This window comes from Heloderma suspectum, chromosome 4, assembly GCF_057233095.1.
Source record: "Heloderma suspectum isolate Gila_16-S chromosome 4, 16-S_ref, whole genome shotgun sequence".
Classification (NCBI taxonomy): Eukaryota; Metazoa; Chordata; class Lepidosauria; order Squamata; family Helodermatidae; genus Heloderma; species Heloderma suspectum.
Genome location: NC_139461.1, coordinates 221860340 through 221882976, shown reverse-complemented (window position 1 = coordinate 221882976; position 22637 = coordinate 221860340). Strand labels below are relative to the sequence as shown.

Here is a 22637-nt window from a genome sequence, read left to right as displayed (position 1 = left end):
GGAACCCCAGCGGGGTCCTGGCCAGAGCCGAGACCGAGCTGAGCCAGGAAGGGCCGTGCTGCAGGGGTCTGCAGGAAACGCCTTGCACCCAGAGCCTCTCCGCGGAAAGCGGGGCCAACTCCGCAGGCGTCTCTCCCGGGCTGGAAGCCTGGATGAGACCCCGACGCCCGCCTCGCCCGCGCTTACCCCGGCCCCGCTTCTCCGACAGCCGTCGCGTCCCCCTCGACGTCGACATCTAACTCCTCCACAGCCGCCATACTGACACCTCCGCCGGATCTCGCGGGAACGAAACAGGAAGCGCGGGGTCAACGGTCGGCCCTCTGCCGAGGCTTCGGCCAGAGACGCCCAGCTTCAATGGCGGCGCAGGAAGGCGGCAAGCCGCTCTAGACATCTGAGCATGCGCCAGAAGAGAAGGGAAGGGCCTGCTGCCCTTCCTACTTGCCCTTAACTGACAGCGAGTGGGACTCTGGAAAATCAAGAGGGGGCCGGTGGAGCGGAGTGGAAGCGGCGAAGGCGGCGGGAAGGAGGCCCGTGGTAAGATGAGAGGGAGCCGGAGCGTGGGTGTGTATGATATCTCTGAGTGCTTAATGTGTGCGCGCGCGCGCAAAAGAGGAAGGAAGGAAGGAAGGAGAGGGAGAGGGAGAGAAGCTATCTATCAAAAATCATCAGCTTCAGCTGTAGCTCCTAAAGCAGCTTACAAAATAAAAGCATAAAAGTACAACGAAGTTTAATAAAGACGGGAAAAGTGGGAACAGCCGGAGCAAAACTATAGGACACAAGACAGGGTCCTCCGGCAGAGACAGTATCACCTCTGAATGCTGTACAGCGCCTGGCATTTCCACTAACGTCAAACAGAAGTTTACCTGGTGGCAGCAGTAATTAACGGGGAAGCCAAGCCAAGGTCCCGTTGAGGAGCTCTGTCAAACAGGAGTGATAAAAGGGTGACACTTTGGAGCCAAAAGAATAGAGGAAGGTGCCTTATATCAGGTCAAACTCTGTGCCCATCCAGCCCGGTATTGTTTACCAGGCCTGGCCATGCTTCTCCAGCGTCTTAGGTAGAGGTCTTTTCCAACACCCACTACCCAGCTCTTTTAATTAGAAATGCCAGGGACCAAATGCTTCTGCGTATAAAGCATGTGTTCTTCCGCTAAGCTGTAATTCATTCCTGTGTCAGAATCCACTGGGGCTGAAGGGATTCACCTGGGAGTTGTCAAAGAACTCAAATGTGAAATTTTTGCATTTTTAACAAAATAGGGCAGTATCAAATGTTACCGGTGTGTCAGCAGGACCCGCTGCTAGTTAGCGGTTAGCGGGTTAGGGAGTTAGCGGTTCTTTAAAAAGCTGGAAACACTCATTTCTGAAATGGGGCAGGACAATGGAGTTCACAAAAGGGAGCTCAACTAACCTGTCCTGATCTCGAAACAAGTGTTTCCGCAGTTGCTTGAGGCAGTGCTAACTCCCCATTGTGCTAGCTGTGGGTCCTGCTGGCACAATGGAATGAGTGGAAGTGCAGCAGCAATATTGGATATTGCCCATATTTATTAATATTGGCTGCCTTATTGGATGAGGGCAAGCATTGCCAAGGCAATCACCATCATGGCTTCTGCAAAGGGAAGTCCTGCCTCTCCAGCATTCTGGAATTCTTTGAGAGTATGAACAAACATGTAGAGCTTTTCTACATGAGGCTATTAATCCGTTATATTAATAGCTACTTGCCCCATCAGCCTGGACTATTTGAAAGAGCCAGTGACGATAGACTGCGGGCACAGCTTTTGCCAATCCTGCCTCATCAGGTGCTGGGAAGAGTCTAACACAGTCGCAGACCCTTCCTGCCCTGAATATAGAGAAACCGTTGAGGAAAGAAGCTTCAGTCCGAGCCAACAACTGGCGAATCCTGTAGAGATCGTCAAGAGACTTGAGAAGGAAAGGGAGTGGAATGTAAGAGGGGTATGTGTGAGAGGCATCAGGAGCCCCTGAAGCTCTTCTGCAAGGATAATTTCACCACTATCTGTGTAGTGTGTGACAGATCCAATGAACACCGAGATCACAATGTGTTTCCTATGGAGGAAGCTTCTCAAGAATATAAGGAAAACATCCAGGTTCAGCTTCAATCTCTAGAGAGAGAATTATAGCTCAGTGATTGGCTGTCAGGGAAAGCAACCAAGAGTCTCTGAAGTGGCTAATAGCAGGGAAGTTGAGGAGCATGTCTGCCTTTCAGGAAATGCAGCAGTTCCTTGAAAAGAAGAAGTCCTCCTGGCTGTCCCAGTTTGGAGTTCGGGAGAAAAAAAATCGATGAGAAGGAGAATGAAAACATCACCAGGCTCTTGGATGAGATGGGAATCCTCTGTGATGTGATCAAAGAGCTGGAGAGGAAATGCCAGCAGCAAGCGAGTTCCTCCAGGACAACAAAAGCACCTTGAGCAGCTGTGAGTGAGAACCAAGGAGGCTGCTGGTGGAACTTTCTCCAGAGCATGTGGAGACACTTATCTGACATGTGGAGTCAGATAAACTCAGCTCTAGAAAAGGCTGTCAAGAATTGTAAAGAGTCTCTGGAGTGAGCACTGCATGAAGTGAATGTGACTTTGGATCCAGACATGGCACATCCCATCCTCATTCTGTCTGAGGATGGAAGGCATGTTAGAAAAGGAGAGGCACATGATGATTTCCCTGAGAGCCTGTGCTATTGTTGCTGTTACTGCTGTGAACATTGTTGCTGGTTTTATTGTTGGCTTTATTGTTTTTATGTTTTATCACTTTCAATATTTTAACTGTTTTTATATATTTTATTGCTCTGTACTGCCTTGGGCGGGCTTCTGCCTTGAAAGGTGGCCAAGAAATATTTTAAATACATACATACATACATACATACATACATTATAGCTACTTTCAGTTTTGTTGCAGAACTGAGATCCAAGCACTGCATGAAGAGCATTTCCTTTCCTGCTCTTCTGCTACATAACCTCTATGTGGCACTGTGGTATAGTGGAATAGCACAATTACACAAGTTGAAAAAGTGTTTTCTTTCACATTCTTTAAATACGACATGTTCTCTTTAAAAAAAACTTGCTGGAAGTGCTATTTAAAAACAGAAGTGAAATGGTAGAGTCACAATATCATCTAAAGAACCCATAAGCAGCCGTGAGTAGAGAATAATGCGTGCACAACAAATGCCTCATGTAGAAAAGCTCGTGACCCAGAAATTCCTATAAACCTAGAATTTCAAAAAGCTTTTGATAAAAGTTACTCACCAAAGGATTAAACTGGGATAAGAGGACAGATTCCCAAATGGATCCAGAGCTGGTTAACAGGAAGCAGTTCCCTGTATAGAGGGAAATGAGGATCTGTATGGACCACTGCTATTTAACATTAAAAAATTATCTGGTCAAGAGTGAGAAGTGAGCTGAGTCTGAAGTTGGCACCATATTATTAAGGCTGGGGAAACCCAAAGCAGACTGTAGAAAACTCCTAAAGGGTATTTCCAAACCAGATGAATGGACAACAAAATGTCAAATGAAATTCAGTGTAAGTAACTGTAAAATGACTGTGATAAATAGGAAAGAGATCTTGGGGTCAAATAGCTTTTATCTGTAATGGGGAAATGGTATAAACAGTTAGTTTGCGTGCAGTTTGATGCACCTAATCCCATTGATTTCAGTGGGTTTAGGCATGCCTAACTTCATAAAACTGTGCTGTTAATTAAGATGAAGTAATTGTATTTAAAGCCATTTTGTCTAGTCCAGAATATCCTACACGAAAGGAGCAATCCTATGGCCGCTAGTCAGCTGCTAGATGACCGTACGATACGTCGATTTCTGGGAACCAACCTTAGAGCCCGTGCTCTGAGGTTGGTTCCCTGAGGACGCCCCGCCCCCGGCGCTGCCTCGCAGGCAGCTCGGAACAGCCTCATGCTCTGCACTTTGAAGAGGAGTGCGGAGCGGCGAAAATGTGGAGTTCCTGGGGGCATTCCAGGGTGGGGAAGGTGGAAATGCCAGTACAACACATCCTGTGTATCGTCCAGCAGCTGCTTCCCCGCTCCGCCTTCCTTCGGCTAGACTGCTGCAAATGCAGGGCAGCTGAAGAGTGGAGGGGACGATCCCCTCCGTGCTTCTGCCCTGCATTGGATAGGCAGTCACCTCTGAGTTAGGAGGCAGCTGCCTATTCCGATAGGATTGCACACTAAGGGAGCAATCCTATGTGGATCAACAGTCACCTCCAACTCCGGGGTCGACCACCTATCCAGTGCAGGGCAGGAGGAGTGGTGAGGCGTGGATCTCCTTCTCACTCCCCCCACCCTGCTTTTGCTAGCTGCGGGACCTTGGAGCGTGGGAAGCCGCAGCCAGACAACACATATGATATGTCGTACCGGCATTTCTGCCCGCCCCCGGGAATGCCCTGTTTTCACCACTGCGCACTGCTCATATGAGTGCGGGTCCAATCCGCGCTGCCTACAAAGCAGCACGGGGGGGGGGGGGTGTCGGTTCTCCGGGAACCAACCTTGTAGAGCGGGCTCCAAGGTTGGTTCCCAGGAACCGACATATCCTGTGGCCGTCTAGCCTCTGACTAGCGGGGCCATAGGATTGTATTTCAGCTTAGATGCAAATGTATGACATTATGGAGCTGCAGTTCTGGTTTAGCAGATTTGGAGATTTTTACATTGTTCTGTGCACAGTTACTTGGGAATAAGCCCACTGTACCCAGTGGAATTTACTTCCAAGTAAAACCTGCATAGAACCAGGCTGTAAAATAATAATTGTGTTCTAAGGAAAAATGAAAGTAAGTGATATTTGGGAACCCAAATTCATTAGCTATACCAACATAAATGAAATAATGTCACAACAATGTAAATGGAGCTGGGTGTCTATATATCTATTGTATTCTAGTGACCAGTGTCTACATTAGATAATTTCCCTATCATAAATTTATCTCGTATTGGAGATAGGTTTTACTACCAGTATAGCATACATCTATTTCCAAGGTCCATAAAAGACATTTCATATGTAAAACTAGTGAGAACTGAAATCATGAATGCTTCCTTGGGAGCATCTTTCCAGATCAGTTATTATAAAATGGTTGACAAAATGTTAACTTAGGCCCTGAGAATGGTGTGAGTGCCTTTAACAGCATAAGCATATCTCGCTCAGCCTTCTCCAGCACCCACATGGGAGACTGCCTGATGGAAACTACTTTGAGCTTACTGAAGGAAGAGTGGGTCATAATTGTAATAAATAACAACAGCAGGAATAAGAGACATAATTAAGTACAATTTGGCTTTATTAAGAGCAAATCTCAAGGCAGCCAGTGTAATGTTTTCATTAAATAAAAATGTGTGGCAATACATTAAGTTTAAGCTATCAAATTAATTCTACTACAGTTCCTGGCACCTAAACAAAGAAGTATTGATCTAGTGCAGTAACATGGTGACTAGCTTTGACCCCAGATTACTTTGGGTTGCATCTATTCGTATGAATATGTTTGATACAGGAATCCTGCCTTGCTGAAATCAACATGTCACATGGGACTACAGCCAGGACGCCATGAATTCAATTAATTCTATCTTTCGGTGTTGAATATTGTGTAGTTGCGGCCATGAAGACATGGTTTATAGCTTCAGCTGTTTTATTTATTTATAGTAATATTTGTAACCCCACTTCCCCCTATCAACCAAATGGGGTTGCCCAAAGTGGCTAACATCAATTATAACAATATAGAAACACTATCCAGTACTAAAAGAACAAGGAGCACAATGTATATAAATCAAGAATGACAACAGAACAAGTAATAAAAAAATATAGAACGCAGGCAAGGAGGAAGATAGCCCGGCCTTCTGTGTCAGGGCATTCCATTTGCTGGGTGCCACTATAGAAAAAGCCCTCTTGCCCATTGCTACAAACTGTAGCTCAAAAGGCAGATTTCAGCACATCCTGGAGCATTCTGTACTGCATGTATACACAGCATAGCTCAGACCCAACTATTTGGGTCACAGAGTCCAAACACAATTACTGCATACACAGCAGAGCTCCGCCCCACCCAACTATTTTCTGGTCCAGGTAGCAGATGGCTGCATCTAGTGGTTCAAATCAAGAGTCTTCCAGCTGATAGAAGAGAGTTCAGTAACCTTTCCTATGAGCATGAAAAAATTCCTAAGAAACAAAACCATTTTGTTTTCATTCTTGTGGCTGAAAAATGAGCTGCAACGCACACGCGCACACATTTGCTTTCATCATCTAAGATTATTTTAAAATATAACTGCGTACAGATAAGTCAAAAACTGATTTCTCATTTATTGCTTCTTTTGTTTAGAAGCCTAACAGCTATTGGAAACCCCTGCAGACTTGCCTAAGCATCTTTCAGAAATGCTATTTTTGATTTGGGCTCATTTTCCATGCCTGTCCTAAGGACTCGTTTGCATACACATGTTTATCACATAAAGTTTCCTTTTTCGATAACTCTCAGCTAAATGTGGAAACTGACTCCCTTGCATTTGAGAGGTGGCATAGGGTGATGTGAAAATTCTTCTGTAGCGATTATCTATTACGCTTTTCTCAATTTTACAAGCCATCATTTGATGCTGTACCCATCAGGTGGTGAACGTACCAGCCCTGATTTAGGGTGCAATCCTATACGTGTTTAGACAGAAAAAAGTCCTACAACTCCCGGCATTCCCCAGCCAGCCATCCTCCTACAACTCCCAACATTCTAGTCCTACAATTCCCAGCGTTCCCCAGCAAGCCATGCTGGCTGGGGAATGCTGGGAGTTGTAGGACATTTTTGTGTCTAAACATGCATGGAATTTCAGCCTTAGTCTATTGATTCCATTTAACCCCCATTCCAGATCCTTGGAATGGATCCTGCTAGAAATTGAAAAGTATTTATTATTTATTACATTGCTATACCACCCCGTAGCTGAAGCTCTCTGCGTGGTTTACAAAAGTTAAAACATTAAAATACAATATACAAAGTTTAAAAGCCACTTACATAAAAGCACACAGACAATATATACAAACAACATATAACTAAAGACAACTTTGAACTAAAAACAATGTAATAAAAAATAAAAGCCCAACAATAAAACAACACAGCTTAAAAACAGTATACAAGAGTCAGCAGAAGGAACAAGAGTTCTAAAAAGGGAAGGCCTGCCGGAATAATAGAGTCTTTAATGCCTTTAAAGGCTTAAAAACCTTCAACGAGGTCAGCAGGCGCATTTCAACCGGCAGGTCTTTCCGCAACTGAGGGGCGGCAAAGGAAAAGGTCCTCTTGCATGTGGCTGCCAGTCTCACATTAGGCAGCCGCAGCAGAGAGCCCTCAGAGGACCATAGGTGGCGGACTGGAACGTAAGGGAGGAGGCGCTCCCTGAGGTAAATGCACTTAGCGGGAAATATGACTGCTGCTTGCTTTATTCTTTAGGCTGTTTTTAATTAGCCCTAAAATGATGCCAACTCTTCCTGACTTGGGTGAACTTATGCATAGAATGCTACAGGGCAACCCTATACATGTCTACTCACAAGTAAGTTCCACTGAATTCAGTGTGGCTTACTTCTGGCCAAGCTGTGCTATTGTAGACTGCAGGAGAGAGCCCGCATAACTGAATGCTTCTGGCTGAGAGGGAAGAGGATCACAGCTGTTCAGACATTATGTAATCATTTCAAGTTAGCTACTGTCTTCTTTATTAAATAGCTAGTTTGGAAATTGCCTGGCATCTGAAGGTATAGCCAGTGGCTGATACAGTCAGGGCCAGAAATATTGGAACAAAGATAACTGTTTTGCAGTTGGCCTCTGTACACCACCACATTGAAGTTGAAAGGAAACACACCCAGATGGGAGCGAAGTCAGGACTTTCAGCTGTAATTCAAGGGGTTTGGCAAAAGTGGGGCACTACCCATTCAGGAAGGACAGCCAATGGCATACACACACACCCATCGTTGGTGGCTCATAAGTAACGGAACAAACCTACATTTCAAACTTAAGGATCGCCTTTAATACCTGGATGAAAATCCTTTGCAGCCAATGACTGCCTGAAGTCTGGAACCCATGGACATGACCAAGTGCTGAGTTTCCTCCCTCGAGATGCTTTGCCAGGCCTTTACTGCAGCTGCCTTCAGCTGCTGCTTGTTTGTGGGTCTTTCTGCCTTCAGTCTTGTCTTCAGGAAGTGAAAAGCATGCTGTATTGGGTTGAGATCAGGTGACTGACTTGGCCATTGAAGAACATCCCACTTCTTTAACTTGAGAAACTCTTGGGTAGCTTTTGCTGTATGTTTTGGGTCATTATCCATCTGCAATATGACACGGCATCCTATCAGTTTGGCAGCATTTGGCTGAATCTGAGCAGAAAGTATAGCCCTATACACTTCAGAATTCATCCTGCTGCTTTTATCAGCAGTCAGGTCATCAATAAACACCAGTGACTTGGTTCCATTGGCAGCCATGCATGCCTGTGCCATAACACTGCCTCCATCATGTTTGACAGATGATGTGGTATGCTTTGGATCATAAGCTGTGCCTTTCCTTCGCCATACTTTTCTCTTCCCATCATTCTGGTACAAGTTAATCTTGGTTTGATCAGTGCAAAGAATCTTATTCCAGAACTGGGCAGGCGTTTTTAGGTGTTTGCTGGCAAAGGCTAATCTGGCCTTTCTGTTCTTAAGCATTACCAGTGGTTTGCACCTTGTTGTGAAGCCTCTGTATTTACATTCATAAAGCCGTCTCTTGACTGTAGATATTGACAATGACATGCCTACCTCCGCAAGAGCGTTCTTGACCTGGCTAAACTAGATGTTGTGAAAGGGTTCCTCTTCACCATGAGCAGAATTCTGCGGCCATCCACTTTAGTTGTCTTCCGTGGTCTTCCAGGCCTTTTGCTGTTGCTGAGCTTGCCAGTTAATTCTTTCTTTTTCAGGATGTTCCAAACTGTTGTGTTGGCCACTCCCCCTGTTTTTGCTATCTCTCTGATGGGTTTATTTTGTTTCCTCAGCCTAATGATGACCTCCTTCACTCATATGGACACCTCTTTGGGCCCCATGTTGGGAGTTCCAGTGAACAGCTACCAAATGCAAATATAACACTCAGAATCACCTCCAGGCCCAGGAAACAGGCCACACCTGGCCATGCAGCTGCTTGTCAGCCATTCGTTCCATTACTTATGAGCCACCAACGATGGGGGGGGGGTATGCCACTGGCTGTCCTTCCTGAATGGTTAGTGCCCCACTTTTGTCAAACCCCTTGAATTACAGCTGAAAGTCCCGACTTCACTCCCATCTGGGTGTGTTTCCTTTCAACTTCAATGTGGTGGTGTACAGAGGCCAACTGCCAAAACAGTTATCCTTGTTCCAATATTTCTGGCCCTGACTGTAACTCCACATTGAGACTACTGAAGTAGTCTCAATAAGTTCCTTCACGTTCCTGCAGAGTAATATGATTCAAGTGATCTACCAGATAACTATTAAAGAACAAGTCCGTTCTCACCCATCCAAGAAGCTGTGAAGTCTTTCACATGGCCTTAATTACTTCTGGAGTGGTTCAAAGTGAGACAGATAGTTCTGAACGTTACAGGAATGCCCTGCTGATATACAGTTATCATGTTTTTGTGCAGGGGTGGGCAACGTCCAGCCCTCCAGAAGTTTTGGCCTACAATTCCGATCAGCCCTAACCAGCATAGGCAATAGTGAGGGATGATGGGAGTTGTAGGCTAAAACATGTGAAGGGCTACAAGTTGGCCCAATCCAGTTCTGGGGGCCCTTTTGCTGGGGGGGGGGCATATAGCCACTTAGAGATCTTATTATATTTAGCGGTATATAAATATCACAGATAATAATATGCAACCTGTATATTCTGCATGTAAATAGCTCATTTGAGCTGACATGCCTAGTTCTCACTGAGGTGATAAGCCCATGCCTGGGCTGTACCACTTTAGACTGCAGGAAGGAACCCACATAATTGAATGCTGCTCTATACAGGGGGTGGGGGAGAATGAATCACTGCGTGAAGAAAAGAAGTATTCCTGGCAATAGGGAAACCCTCCCTGACAAAGGGCTTCCCCACACAGGGCTTTTATTCTGCTCTTGAGATTGGTTAGTCAGAGAAGTTTACGGGTCCTTCACATGGCGTTGTCAACTCCACCACCCCTCCCATGCTTTCTGTCCATTTCTGCAGCTTTTTTTGAAATGAGGTAATAAAAAAATGAATTGAATTTTTCTGTGTAAAGAAGGAGTTGCTCTATAAGAGCAGTGCCATCTGGTGGCTGTATAATGAAACATATAGAATTTGCAGCCCCTGAAAAAAAAAAAGAGGAAATGTGTGTGAAGGAGCTGATCTTAATCCCACAAAGAATCCAGAAGCAGATGCCCCAGTAAAGTTGCAGGATAAAAAGCCCGGTGTGGAGAACACCTATGATTTGGTCTTAAGACTTTTGTTTTACTTCAAAGCAACCATATTGGGTGGGGGGGGTGTATGTGTGTGAAGATGGATTCCATTTTGATTAGCAGTGAGGTGATATTTAGCCTTTTCTTACCATGCTGTTTTCCCAGTCTATATACCCGTATTTTCTCCCATTGAGGATATCATGCCTGTTTTCCCACCCCGCTGCAGTGAGGCTAATCAATAGAAGCTTCATAGACATGGAGATTTCAGCTGGGCAAAATGCACAAGGGGAAACGGTTAACCATCCCTTCCCTCACTGCTGCTGCAGCAATCGATCTCTGAGCGTTCCAACCCACCTTGGCTTATTTTAAGATTCGAAAAACAAAATCAGGAGGTACAATCAAGGATCTTCTACATCACATATGTTTTAGCTCTGAAATGAGACAGCCCAAACACAGATGTACTACCTCTGTATCTATAAGGCATTAGACGGAGGTAGGAAATACTTGTGCTTCTTACTCTTTTGCAAATTTATCTTATCAGTAACATTTTCTTTTTCAGAAGAGTAACAATTTGAGCTTGGTTTTCAGTTGAGCTGGATTCTGCTGTTTGCAATGGAGTCTTCTTCAGGCTATTTGTGGCTTGTAGATTTGCTTTCTCCCCTGCACACCAGTTGACCAGTGTGCTAACACAGTTAAAATGACCAGCTTTGCAAGCACAATGAAGTGGAGTGTCTTTATTGTTATCCAAAGCATTGATGGTTGAGCCATTGCTCAACAAGAAATGCATGAAATCACTGTGTCCATGTTCTGCTGCAAGATGCAGTGGCGTCTTTCTCCATATATTTTTGTCATTGATATTTTTATTGTTTCCAGCCACCAAAAGTACTTTCAGTATCTCCATGTTCCCTTTGATGGCTGCATAGTGTATTGGTGTGCAGCCGTCCATGTCTTTGGCAGTCAACCTAGATTTCTTCGCTAACAGTGCTTTCACTGTGTTAGGTTGGCCTCGAATGGCTGCCAGGTGAAGAGGGGTCTTTTTCTCTTTATCCGTTGCATTTGGATCAGCACTGGAATTAAGAAGCAGTTCCACCATAGCAGGATTTCCCATTTCAGCAGCAAGATGTAGAGGTGTCTTTGATTGCTTATCCTTAAGATTAACATTGGCCTGATGTTGCAAGAGCTTTTGAGCAACGTCAACATGACCCTTATAACTTGCAATGTGCAGTGGAGTGCGTAGCTCTTTAGTGACTACATCAATTTTAGCTCCTCCTTCAATTAATATGTCAACTAGTGCTCCCTTATTGTGTAATGCAGCAACATAGAGGGGTGTTTGATCTCCCTGGCCTGTGATGTTAGGATCCATTCCTTTGTGCAGGAGCATCTTTGTGATGGAAAAGGCTCCAGCTTGAACTGCCAGATGTAAAGCACTGCTTGAGTTTGGGGTCTTGTGCTTCAAGTTGGCTCCCTTTTCAATTAGAACTTTCGCTGACTCTATCTTCCCCTGTTCACATGCTGCAAGCAATGGCGTGTACTGCATTTCATTTGGGGCATTTATGTCCGTACCTCTTTCAATTAAAGCAGCTACGATGCCATGCAGGTCTTTCTGTATGGCTTTAAAGAGAGCTGACACCATGGTATCTGGTGAAAATCCTTTGGAATGTTCCAGCAATAACCTGAATAGGGATTGATTGTTGCTGTTAAAAGCTGCATCAATGATGCTGGAATCAATGTTCGCTCCACCTTCCAGCAATACCTTGACAGTCTTTTCAAATCCCTGAGACACAGCATAGCCCAAAGCTGTCTGCCCTTTCTCATCCTTGGCATCCACCAAAGCACCATTCTTTAAAAGCATTTGTACCAGGTCACTGTCATCTCTGAGAGCAGCCACGTGCAGGAAATTGTGCCGGTTCTTGCATTGTCTCGCCTCTTCTCTCAGGATGCTCTTCAGAACATTCATATGGTGGTTCTGACTGGCCAGGTGAAGCGGGGCTTTGCCTTTGTGATCCAAGCAGTACATGTTGGCACCAGCTTGGAGCAGCATTTTCACAGCTTTATCATGGCCTTTCTCAGCAGCTCTGTGCAATGGGATTCTTCCTCCTTTATCCTTTACCTCCAGCTTGGCCCCTTTGCTAATTAAATAGTCAATTATTTCAGTGTGCCCATGAGCTGCTGCAATGTGTAAGAGGGTTTCATTTGCAGAGTTCACTGCATTAACATCACTGTCCTTTAAGTTTTTTTCCAAATCAGAAAGATTACCTTTAGCCACAGAAGCAAAGACACTAGGAGAATTAAAATCATTGTCTCTGGACTTCACTTCTGCTGCAACAATTCGTTTTTCTTTACGTTTGACCCGTGTTAGCTTTTCTGGCTTCGCGAAAACCTGTCTGGGGCTATCTTTCTTTTCATGGTGAAAATCCTTAACCTTTTGAACCCATTCTTTATCTTTCTCAAGTAGGTACCCTATCAGTTGCCTTCTAGCATTGCCAATTTTCCCATTCACATCACTGACATAATTCCTCATGTTGTTATATAGATGGGGCTCTAACTGTTTCAGACATGGATAAAAAAACAGCCTGCAAGCTCGCTCACCTTGAGAAGCTAACATATCCAAAACCCGGGAGTTCTTTGCCGTTCGTGTTCTGTAGTAGGATAAGACCATTTTTTTCTCTGGTGTAAGAACACCATTTTCTATCAGCCAGTTCAGAAGGTGATCGGGGTTGTTTATGCCTTCTACAAGCTCGTTCTTTTTAGTCCTCAGTACTTCTATGGCATACGGATTTGTGAACACGCTGGTTGTATACATGATGTGTTTATATTATTCATCCACAATACAGTAAACATTCCTTTGAAGTCTGGCATTTACTAGAAGAAAGCATAGATCGTTGCAGAAGTTTGCTCCAGTTTCTTCCAACAAATATTGCAGTGGTTGTTAGTTCTACTTAGGCAGGAGGCGGGGAGCATAAACGCTACGCCTTTTGTTGTGTAGTGCTGTTTTCTGATCCTCTTCTCTGTTGCTTAAGAACAGACAGAGTTGACCAATGTAAGGAAAACAAAACCCAATAAAAGTATTCCAGTGAATATGGATGCATTACAAGATAGTGTGGATAATATCCGGAGGAAAACTGTTTTCAAAGTTGGTAGCTAGGCTATTGATGGTATAGAATTTTTTTAAAAAATATTATTTGCTGTGTGACCCATCTGTCAAACATGTCAGAAGAAAACCAGCAGACTAGTTACTGTTGCTATGTAATTAGCCTTTGTGTAATGTTGAGATAAAATTGTACACCCCTGAGTTAGTTACACAGAGGCATATCACACAGTGCTCAAGCTTTGCAGTGCTACATTGCTAAACAAAAGCAAAGAGACTGAAAATGAGTGACATGTTTCCAATTTTTATATCCTAAAACATTTTACACTTAAGTCTTCTTGCTGTGAAAGAGTCGCATTAATACTTGGAAAATGCAAGAAAAATCAAGAAATAAGACTTGATAAAGTTTAACAGTTTCATCAGTGCTATGAGATCACAGTGTTTTGATAAAGTAAAGATAAGTTCTCATTGAGAATGTATTTAGCATGGCCATGAAGCAGAATATTTTAATAATTTAGGAATGTTAATTAAAGCGATATAGGAGCATTGCAATGATGATTTCCAGTAAATGGAAGATTAACACACCAATTCCACCAGGTGGGAAGATACTGCTCTACTTCCACTACAGGAGCGAAACTGCTGAATCCTGTAAGTGCTCAACCTGGGAGGAGAAGGGAAAACAAAACACACAACACAGAAAATCCAGAAATGGCATAAAAACAGCAGACATGCTTCCAGAGACCCTGGAAATGCTCTCAGAGTCTAGCTATCCGACTGTGCTGGTGTCATATCCACATACCACCCATACATAAAGAGAGCCAATGAACATACAGCAATGAGGACATGCGCCATGCATCACAGCATACACAACATGCAAAATGACGCCCTGGCACCCCCAGTCCATCAGCCCCAGTGGCTCAGTGAGCAGTGATCACTTCATTGCTAGTCCCCACAATTTCCCCAGGTAACAGTTCAAATTCCCTTATGCTTCTCACAAGCATCATTTTGCAGCTGCACAACCCACAAAGGGAAGGAGATCCCACACAACACAGCAGCCTCTTAGCTTGGGAAACTGGATAATTTGCAGCTGGGGGTAGGTGGGATCGGAAGTAATCATTCAAACTGAGACCTGAAAATCCACAACTTACAGGGACAGTTACAAAGTTAATACTCCCACATCAGTGCTGTTGCAAAAATGCTTCTATTTGGTAGCAGTCCGTAGGGAAGCAGCAACATTTGCAAACAATTGATTACGTGGTTGGTGGCTATATAATGGCTCCACTCTGACATTACAACCAGGTGGTCAATGCAATGCTGGAGTGAGTAGAGGCATTTTGCATGATTGGTCTGCCCAGCCATGTAATATGTTTTAAGGCTTGCGTATGAAACTCTAGCACATGGGTGCACTGGTGGTGCTCATACGGATGCTTAACATTTGAATGAGCTCTCGGTGATATATTCACTATTTGGCCCTCTGTGTCAGAATTAAATGTAACCACTAAAATATTCCAAGACATTTTGTTTGTTTAATCTAGTGACGCTTGTCCAATAACTGGGCCAGTAAGTTAAGTTAATCACCACTTGAAAGAAGGAGTTGAGTGTTTTTTTAGCTAATTGTTTAGTCTCTATATCTGGCTTTGAAGCTCGGTGCGCTTTGAAGCTTCATGGTTTTTTGGATTTTCCAAGATGGAGATGTTTCTTAATTAATGCAAGCATCTGTTTTCAAAAAAACAAATATGCTGACTTCGTCAACATAAAATATTTTTAACATGTCTTATTTTTCCTTTCTCCCACTGAGGAATGCAAGTGAATCTTCATAGACTAATATCACATCATCGTCTTGACATATACAGTTTGATTTATTTAAAAAGTCCAGAAGAGGTCACTGTTTCCCTTTTGAGCATTTCCAGCAGCCGGTTGGCATTGTGCTTTAAACTCATTAGAGACCTGGAACCTGTTAAAATTGCCCGCTGTGTAACTGAAAGATTCCCAATACTTTCTTTACATTCTCTAAGGCTTGGGGCCTGATATAACAGCTGGAATAAATGAACATAAATATATCAGTAGTGAGTGAAGTTGTGTTATTAATGTTTCCCAGTGTGCATTTTAATTTCAGATTCAGTCCTTGAAGTACAACACTTACCTATAATGCAACCAGCTCTTTATTGAAAACATTCCGCAAGTTTGTTGCAAGTGAGGGAATGACTTTGTCTGGAACAAAGATGCTGAATGTTTTCGCATTACTTGGTGGCATTATGGGTGTCTTGCTTCGAAATATGTAATGGCCCGTACCATTATAAAAATGTCATAAGGAGTTACAAGGCTGGTGTTGTCAGATCGGGAAGCATGCCTTTTCTTTGGTTAATGGAGGCTATCACCTTGGTTTGCCTAGCTAAAGAAAAATCACCACCTCTGCCCAAGTTAAAAATGTGTTTCTGTTGTTAAAATACACTTTGAACATGATCCTGCTCCCTCCCTGCGCAGAGACAGAATGGAATCCTCCAGAATAGCTTATCCTGCCATCAGGACAGTCCATCCTCCAGCACAGAAGATCTCCCCTCTCCTGCAACACCAATGGCATCACTGCTGTGCCAGGTGTGATGGGATGCCAACCATTTGCTGCAAGCCCATGTTCCGCTTCTTCCCAGGCCCTGCCCTAGGAAACTGCTGCTTCATACATCAAGATCACTGGCTAATAAGCAACCCCTACGACACTTACTAACAGTGAATGATTTGGGAGCACCTGCTCCTATAGGTTTGTTCAAGCTAAGTGGGTACAAGCCTGCTTAGTGTCTGGATATCGCCAAGAGACCCATGCAAGCTGCCCCAAATTTCTTAAAGGTGACCAGATAGAGACATAATTATGTATTATAATACATTCACATCTATTGTATTATAATAAATGCATCCCATCATACAAAATGATCCCATTTACATCATTAAGAGAGTGGTGTGTGTGCCTTAGTGCTAAACAGGAAGGAACACAGAAAACTGTCTTCTATTGACTCAGACCATTGGTCCATCTACCCCAACGTTATCAACACTGACTGGCAGCAGCTCTCCAAGGATTTCAGGCAGTAGTTTGTTTGTTTTTTCCAGCCCTACCTGGAGATGCCAGGGATTGAACCACGGACCTTCTGCACGCAAAACATGTGCTCAACCACTGCGCTATGGCCCTACCCCATACTTCCACATTTACCTGAAAGTAAACTTGGCAGTTTCTAATGGAACTTACTTCCAATTAAGACAGCAATCCTATGTAAATATATTTTTGTATAAGGCCTCATTGCACATAGTGAACTCTTCCAAGTCAACATGTGTAGGATCGGGCACCCCTAACCAGCACAAAGCAGATCTGGATTGGAGTTGCTCTGAATGTTTACAGTTGCTTGGACTGTGTAATGGTTTGCCAGAACAAATTATGATACAGTGCTGGGGTCTAAAATAGTTATTACATTTTAAATCATAAAACGTCATTGCACAAATGTGTTCCTAATGGAATCCTTATGAGGACTTTGCTGCTTAGGGCCATAATCCTAAACCTGTTTATTTGGGGAAAAATCCCATTCGAATCAGTAGGACTTCTGATTAAGCATGATTAGGACTGAGCTGCAAGCGAGCCTTTGTTATTTATCACTTTGCTTCCCGTGCAGCTTTATGTCAAAGTAACCCTGTGTAAATATAGCACTCAACTGATTATTGAAAAGTTTTATATGTCCCTTGCAACATTACAGTAACCTTCACCTCACCCTTAGTGTTTACTTATTTGGAAGAAAGCTTCTTTAAAATCAACAGCACTGATTTCCACATAAATGTGTTTAAGACAAAAATGTTAAGATTTAAAATTTATTTTTTATGGGGAAAATGTCCTGCACTTTACAAGAACATTTTTCCAAGTAAATGTACTAGGATTGCTACCTAAAGTTATCTTGTATTTAAAAACAAAATATATTACTTTAAGTTGAACTAATTCGCAAGGGAATACTATACATGGGTACGCAAAAGTAAGCCACATTGAGTTCAATGGTGCTTACTTCCAAGTAAGTGGGTATTAGGGTGGGCAGGTGTCCTCTTTTATAGAGGGCAATCCTCTATTTGAAGGGCTATGCTGTCCAAGTTTAAAGATAATCATAAAAGATTCCAGTTTAAAGATAATCATAAAAGCTGTTGCCCATCAACAGTTAGCAGCTGGTCAACAAACTGAAGAGGCAGGCACACACAGGTCTCCTGGGGCTCCTTCACATGAAGCTTTCATCATGCGTCACTCAGGGAAGTTTGCAGGTCCTTTTCAGGATGCCATCAACCTCCAGGGCACATCCAGCAGTTTTTGAACTTTATCCCACTTTTTCAAAGTCAGAGATAATGCACTATTTAAATGTAAATCTATTTAATGGCCATGTGAAATTGTGCAGTTCCATTATAACCACAGCTTGGGAATAAAAAACCATTGGGCTGGAGCAGGAAAATCATAACTGCCCTTCCCCGCCCCTTTCAGCATGTCTGCATGTGGTTGACCTGAGCTGGGAGGAGAGTTTTCTTGGCTGGGCTAGGAGAGGCTCAAAGCAAGCATGGAGCTGGTGGGGAAGGAAGAAGAAGATGGAGACACCACCGCCTCTTGTAAACACCTCACAGCAACGAAGCCCCATGCCACTTGGCAGAGAGAATGAGAGATACTTGGATCTGTTGGGAGACCCACTGATTTGAATCTCGCTCTCCACCCCGAGGCTGCAGAGAACTGCACATGTCAGCCCACGTAAGGAGCTGATCTTTAATCCTGCATAGAAACTGGGAGCAGAAGACCCAGTAAATTGCGGGATAAAAATCCTGGTGTGGTGAAGCCCCTGGTCACAGTCTTCCACACTATGGTGAGATGTACTGCATTTCTGTTTAAACCATAATAATTATTTCTAAGTTTGCACTTATACATATAAATTAGCTTATGCAAATCATGCCCTCTTTTTTGGTGACTCATTAGTGGGTATAGGACTACAGTCTAAAACAACCTAGAAGCCCACCATCCACCTAAAACGGGAGAGATGTATGGACATGTGATCCAGGTGACCACCTGGGGTGCAAGACTTGTCACCAGCTCTCTACTCAACAAGCCACTTAACAGCTCAAACAACAAATAGTTCACCTGTGACTGGTTGGCCAACAATGTACTATTAGGTTTGGCCTTGTTTTAATTCATGGGGAAACTGACAACATCAGTGCCCATTCAATGAACAGCGACTGGGTACATGATTATGATCATTTTAGCCTTTAGAAGAGAAGACTGAGGGGAGATAGGATAGCGTTTTTCAAGTACTTGAAAGGTTGTCACAGAGAGGAAGGCCAGGATCTCTTCTCGATCATCCCAGAGTGCAGGACACGGAATAATGGGCTCAAGTTACAGGAAGCCAGAGTCCGGCTGAACATCAGGAAAAACTTCCTGACTGTTAGAGCAATACAACAACGGAACCAATTACCTAGGGATGTAGTGGGCTCTCCCATACTGCTGATGTTCAAGACGAAGCTGGACAGCCATTTGTCAGGGATGCTCTGACTTGGATTCCTGCATTGAGCAGGGGGTTGGACTGGATGGCCTTATAGGCCCCTTCCAACCCTACTATTCTATGATTCTATGATCAGATCCTGGCATGAAAACTGGGGTCAATCGCAGTGATAAATCATGTGCGCAAATTGTACATCATAATCCGAAAACGAGCAACAAATGCTTAAAAAAAATAGGGTACATAGATAGATAACTTGGGGCCTCTGTAACCATGAATTTGTAAACATTGTGTGCATTCAGCATGCCTCAAGGAGAATGTGCACATAATCTGTCCATGAAGAGGGAATTGGGCACATTTCCCAGTCAATATACATGCCCTCCAACAGGCCTTGTGGAATGTGCATACCTCCACAACATTTTGTACATTCTCCGGGCACTATGCATAATCTCCAACAGGCCTTGGGGAATCTGCATATCTCAACAGGCTTATGTACATTCTCTGATCAATATGCATAATCTCCTACAGGCCTTGGGGAATCTGCTTATCTCAACTGCATTTTGCATTCTCTGGTAAATAGGCATAGTCTCCAAGAAACATTCCCTTGGTTTCTGTCTCTAGTTCAGAAGTGGGAATCTGCTGCCCACAGACCACATGCAGTCTGCTGTATAATTTTATGCGATTGGTGGTATTCTCTCCCACAGTGGGACAAAGGGGGCATGGCTGCAGCCTTCCTTTCTTCCTGTTCAACTGTTCTGAGCTGATCAGCTGAGTAGTATGGGGGATCACAGCGTGGGGATGTTTAAATGTTTTCTCCTCACTCCTGTGCTGCTCAGTTAATTGGCAGGGAACAGCTGAGCAGCAGGGAAAAAGAGGCTGCAGGCATGCCTCCTTTTCCCTGCTGTGCAGATGGGAGAGAATTACATGGGTTGCATAAAATTAGACAGAGGGCTACATTAGCCTGTGAGCAACGGGTTGCCCACCTCTGAACTAGAGATAGAAACCAAAGGAATGTTTCTTGGAGACTATACATATTGACCAGAGAGTGTGCATATTGCCCAGAGAATGTACAAAAATCTGTTGGGATATGCACAAGGTCTGTTGGAGAGTATGAGTATCGACTGGGAAATATGCACAATTCCCACTTCATGAGCAGATTTTGCGCATATTCTGTGAGGTGTGGTGAATATGCACAATGGCTGGTTGTTATGCACATTAACCATTCAGCTCACTTTACCCCTAACATATACATCAAGAGGTGTAGAGTTTAGTCTCAAACCCCCTGATCAAACCATATGTTGTGGGGTTGTGTCTAATTCAGTAGGACTTTTTTTGAGAGGAACTAATAACAGTATTAGACTAAGCACCATGATGCGTGAGCTTAGATAACCAAGCATGAGTTTCCTGGAAATATAAGGCCTATTTGCCAAACTTAAGATTTGTTTTTTTAAGATTTGTAGGCCAAACAATCTCAAAAGTTGATGTTGGGTAACACAGTCACAGATATACAAGTCGACTGAGGGCTCTTGTCCTAAAAGCTTGCAATTAGAAGGATGGGGAAGGGGGGGAATGATAAAAATGTTATATATTTACACTTGAATTATACAAACAGAAATGTGTTTGCTTATTTGTTTGCTTGTTTATTCATTTATTACATCAAAACGCACTCAACATTTTGTGTAATGAAACAGGAAACAATACAATAATACACATTAAAAGAAAATAACAAAACATCAGAAACAACTGTTTAAAGAAGTACTAAAAAGGTGCAATCCTATGCATGTTTAGACAGAAAAAAAGTCCTACAGCTCCCAGCATGCCAGCCTTCTTTCTGTCTAAACATGCATAGGATTGCGCCCTAAAGGTAAGACGCACCAAGGCTGCAATCCTACGCACACTGATCTGGAAGTAAGTCCCATCAAATACACTGGGTCTTACTTTGGAGTATACATGCATAGGGTTGCACTGCTAGAGACCTTGGTCCCATCTACATGGCATCGCTTTGGCCCCCCACCCCGTCGCACATGCACAGCAATGCAGCTTTGAATCACCATGCCCTGGTGTACACTCACGATGTACTGTGCACTTCCCTAAGAGACTCGCCGTGTCCTCTTTTTTTGCCATTACACTGAAATGCACAGTTGTGCAGTCCCATGAGTGTGGGGGTGCAAAACTTCAGTGGCTATTTATATTTGAGGGGCTCTGCTGTGTCTTTCTGACCCTGTTTTCAGTAAAAAAAAAAAAATGAGCATTTTGTGCTCCTTCATTTCCTCAGCATCAGTTTGTCAGTTCCCTAGCCCAAGACTCTCGCAATGGTTTGTACTCACAAGCATGAGCGCTACAAGCCTAGCCATTGCTCCGAAATGGTGGCCAGAGTGATATTATTCCTCCCGCAAGACACCCCCGCCCCCAGCCCTTGGGTACTGAGTTCACAACTGTTGCGAAGATACGAAGCTGCAAAGATGTGCAAAAGTGTGATTAAATAAATGATAACATCCCTCTGTGCCTCTGTAACTGCACAGCGGTGAAGGGATGTAGGAGCAAAGGGGCATCACAGAGTGATGCAGGCACTACCCATGCCTAAAATACGCCCACTGTAAGAAGCGAAGTCAGGTCAGGGAAGGAACAGATGGCCCGCAACCACAGGGGAACCCACAGCAAACCCAACAAATTGCAGTAAAACGACTCCTTGGAAGTCCACTTTTTTCCAGGCGAAAACCACGGATGGCTGTGAAGTCACGACTGTGTCATCTATCATGAGGGACCTCAGCTCACACCCACCCCAGAGTAAAAGCCTGGTGGAGATGGGGCCCTTATCATACAAATGCTTGCTGAAACAGCACCATTTTCAGTGTTCTTCTACAAATGAACAATGAAGGGTCTATCTCCTTTGGGAGGGCATTTCACAATCTGGCTGACACAACCAAAAAGGCCTGTCTCTTGTGTCCACACAAGACCATCTACATGCTGCCACTGCAGGGGAGCATTTTGGATTACAGGAGAACTAAACTGAGCTGGAGATTTGTTCACAAATAATTGCCATCTGTCTAAAAACACACACACACACACAACAATGACAACCCACACTTTATCTTTGGGCAATTCTTAATGTAAAGCAGTTGCACAAAAGCCTTTCATTAGCATGTTTAAGTGATGCAGAAATATTAGGTTACTAAATGCTGAGGCAACTTGAAGAATCAGCAAAATGAGGCAGATCGTAGCTCTCCTTGCAAAATGGTCAGAATTCCTCCTTCCCATATTCAACCAAATAGCCTCCTGTGGTTTTCAGTCAGGATTATGCACTTTGTCAGTGAATGTTTGTAGCAAGAAATAGGTTTCCTGCTGTAACCCCTTAAAGCCAGATTCCCTGGGGGGATTTAGGCCAACACTTTTGCTAAGGTTCAGTCTTGGAAGACGACACATCAAAACCTGTTGTGCTGCTTTTTAAAGATCTTCTCAGGGCCAGCTCTACCATTAGGCAGAGCAAGGCAGCCACCCCAGGCAGCTAACTTTGTGTGTCATGAAAGGGCAGCAAATTGTTATTTAATTTCTTGTTGTTGATGATATTGCTGTTTAACTGCCAGGGAGGGGGGAAAGCGCTTGCGTGATTTTCTTCCTCAGATACCAAAATGACTTGACTGGCTTTGGGTACTGCAGCTACGTAAACCCTGACTTGTGGGAGAAAGGGTGGGGTAAAAG

At 43.8% G+C, this 22637-nt stretch overlaps 2 protein-coding genes and 1 long non-coding RNA gene across 5 annotated transcripts in view; 1 reads left to right on the top strand and 2 right to left on the bottom strand.

Moving 5' to 3' along the window:
• Nucleotides 1-279, bottom strand: part of MYSM1 (Myb like, SWIRM and MPN domains 1) — a 28379-nt gene extending 28100 nt beyond the window's left edge. For all 3 annotated transcript variants that reach the window (XM_084852372.1, XM_084852374.1, XM_084852373.1), the window contains exon 1: nucleotides 187-279. In XM_084852372.1, coding sequence (XP_084708498.1) covers nucleotides 187-257 — 71 coding nt within the window. In that variant the 5' untranslated portion in view covers nucleotides 258-279. The remainder of the gene's footprint in view (nucleotides 1-186) is intronic.
• A 58-nt stretch (nucleotides 280-337) lies between these two features.
• Nucleotides 338-22637, top strand: part of LOC146348108 (uncharacterized) — a 79876-nt gene continuing 57576 nt past the window's right edge. The window contains exon 1 of the long non-coding RNA XR_014790529.1: nucleotides 338-534. This is a non-coding gene — a long non-coding RNA (uncharacterized LOC146348108). The remainder of the gene's footprint in view (nucleotides 535-22637) is intronic.
• Nucleotides 10888-15502, bottom strand: LOC146348110 (CARD- and ANK-domain containing inflammasome adapter protein-like). Its single transcript, XM_084852375.1, has one exon. The coding sequence runs from the start codon at nucleotides 13159-13161 to the stop codon at nucleotides 10888-10890; it is 2274 nt and encodes a 757-aa protein (XP_084708501.1). The 5' UTR covers nucleotides 13162-15502.

Bases quoted from the DNA above. Each gene is read 5' to 3' on its own strand.
- LOC146348110 (XM_084852375.1), bottom strand. From the start codon at position 13,161: ATGTATACAACCAGCGTGTTCACAAATCCGTATGCCATAGAAGTACTG.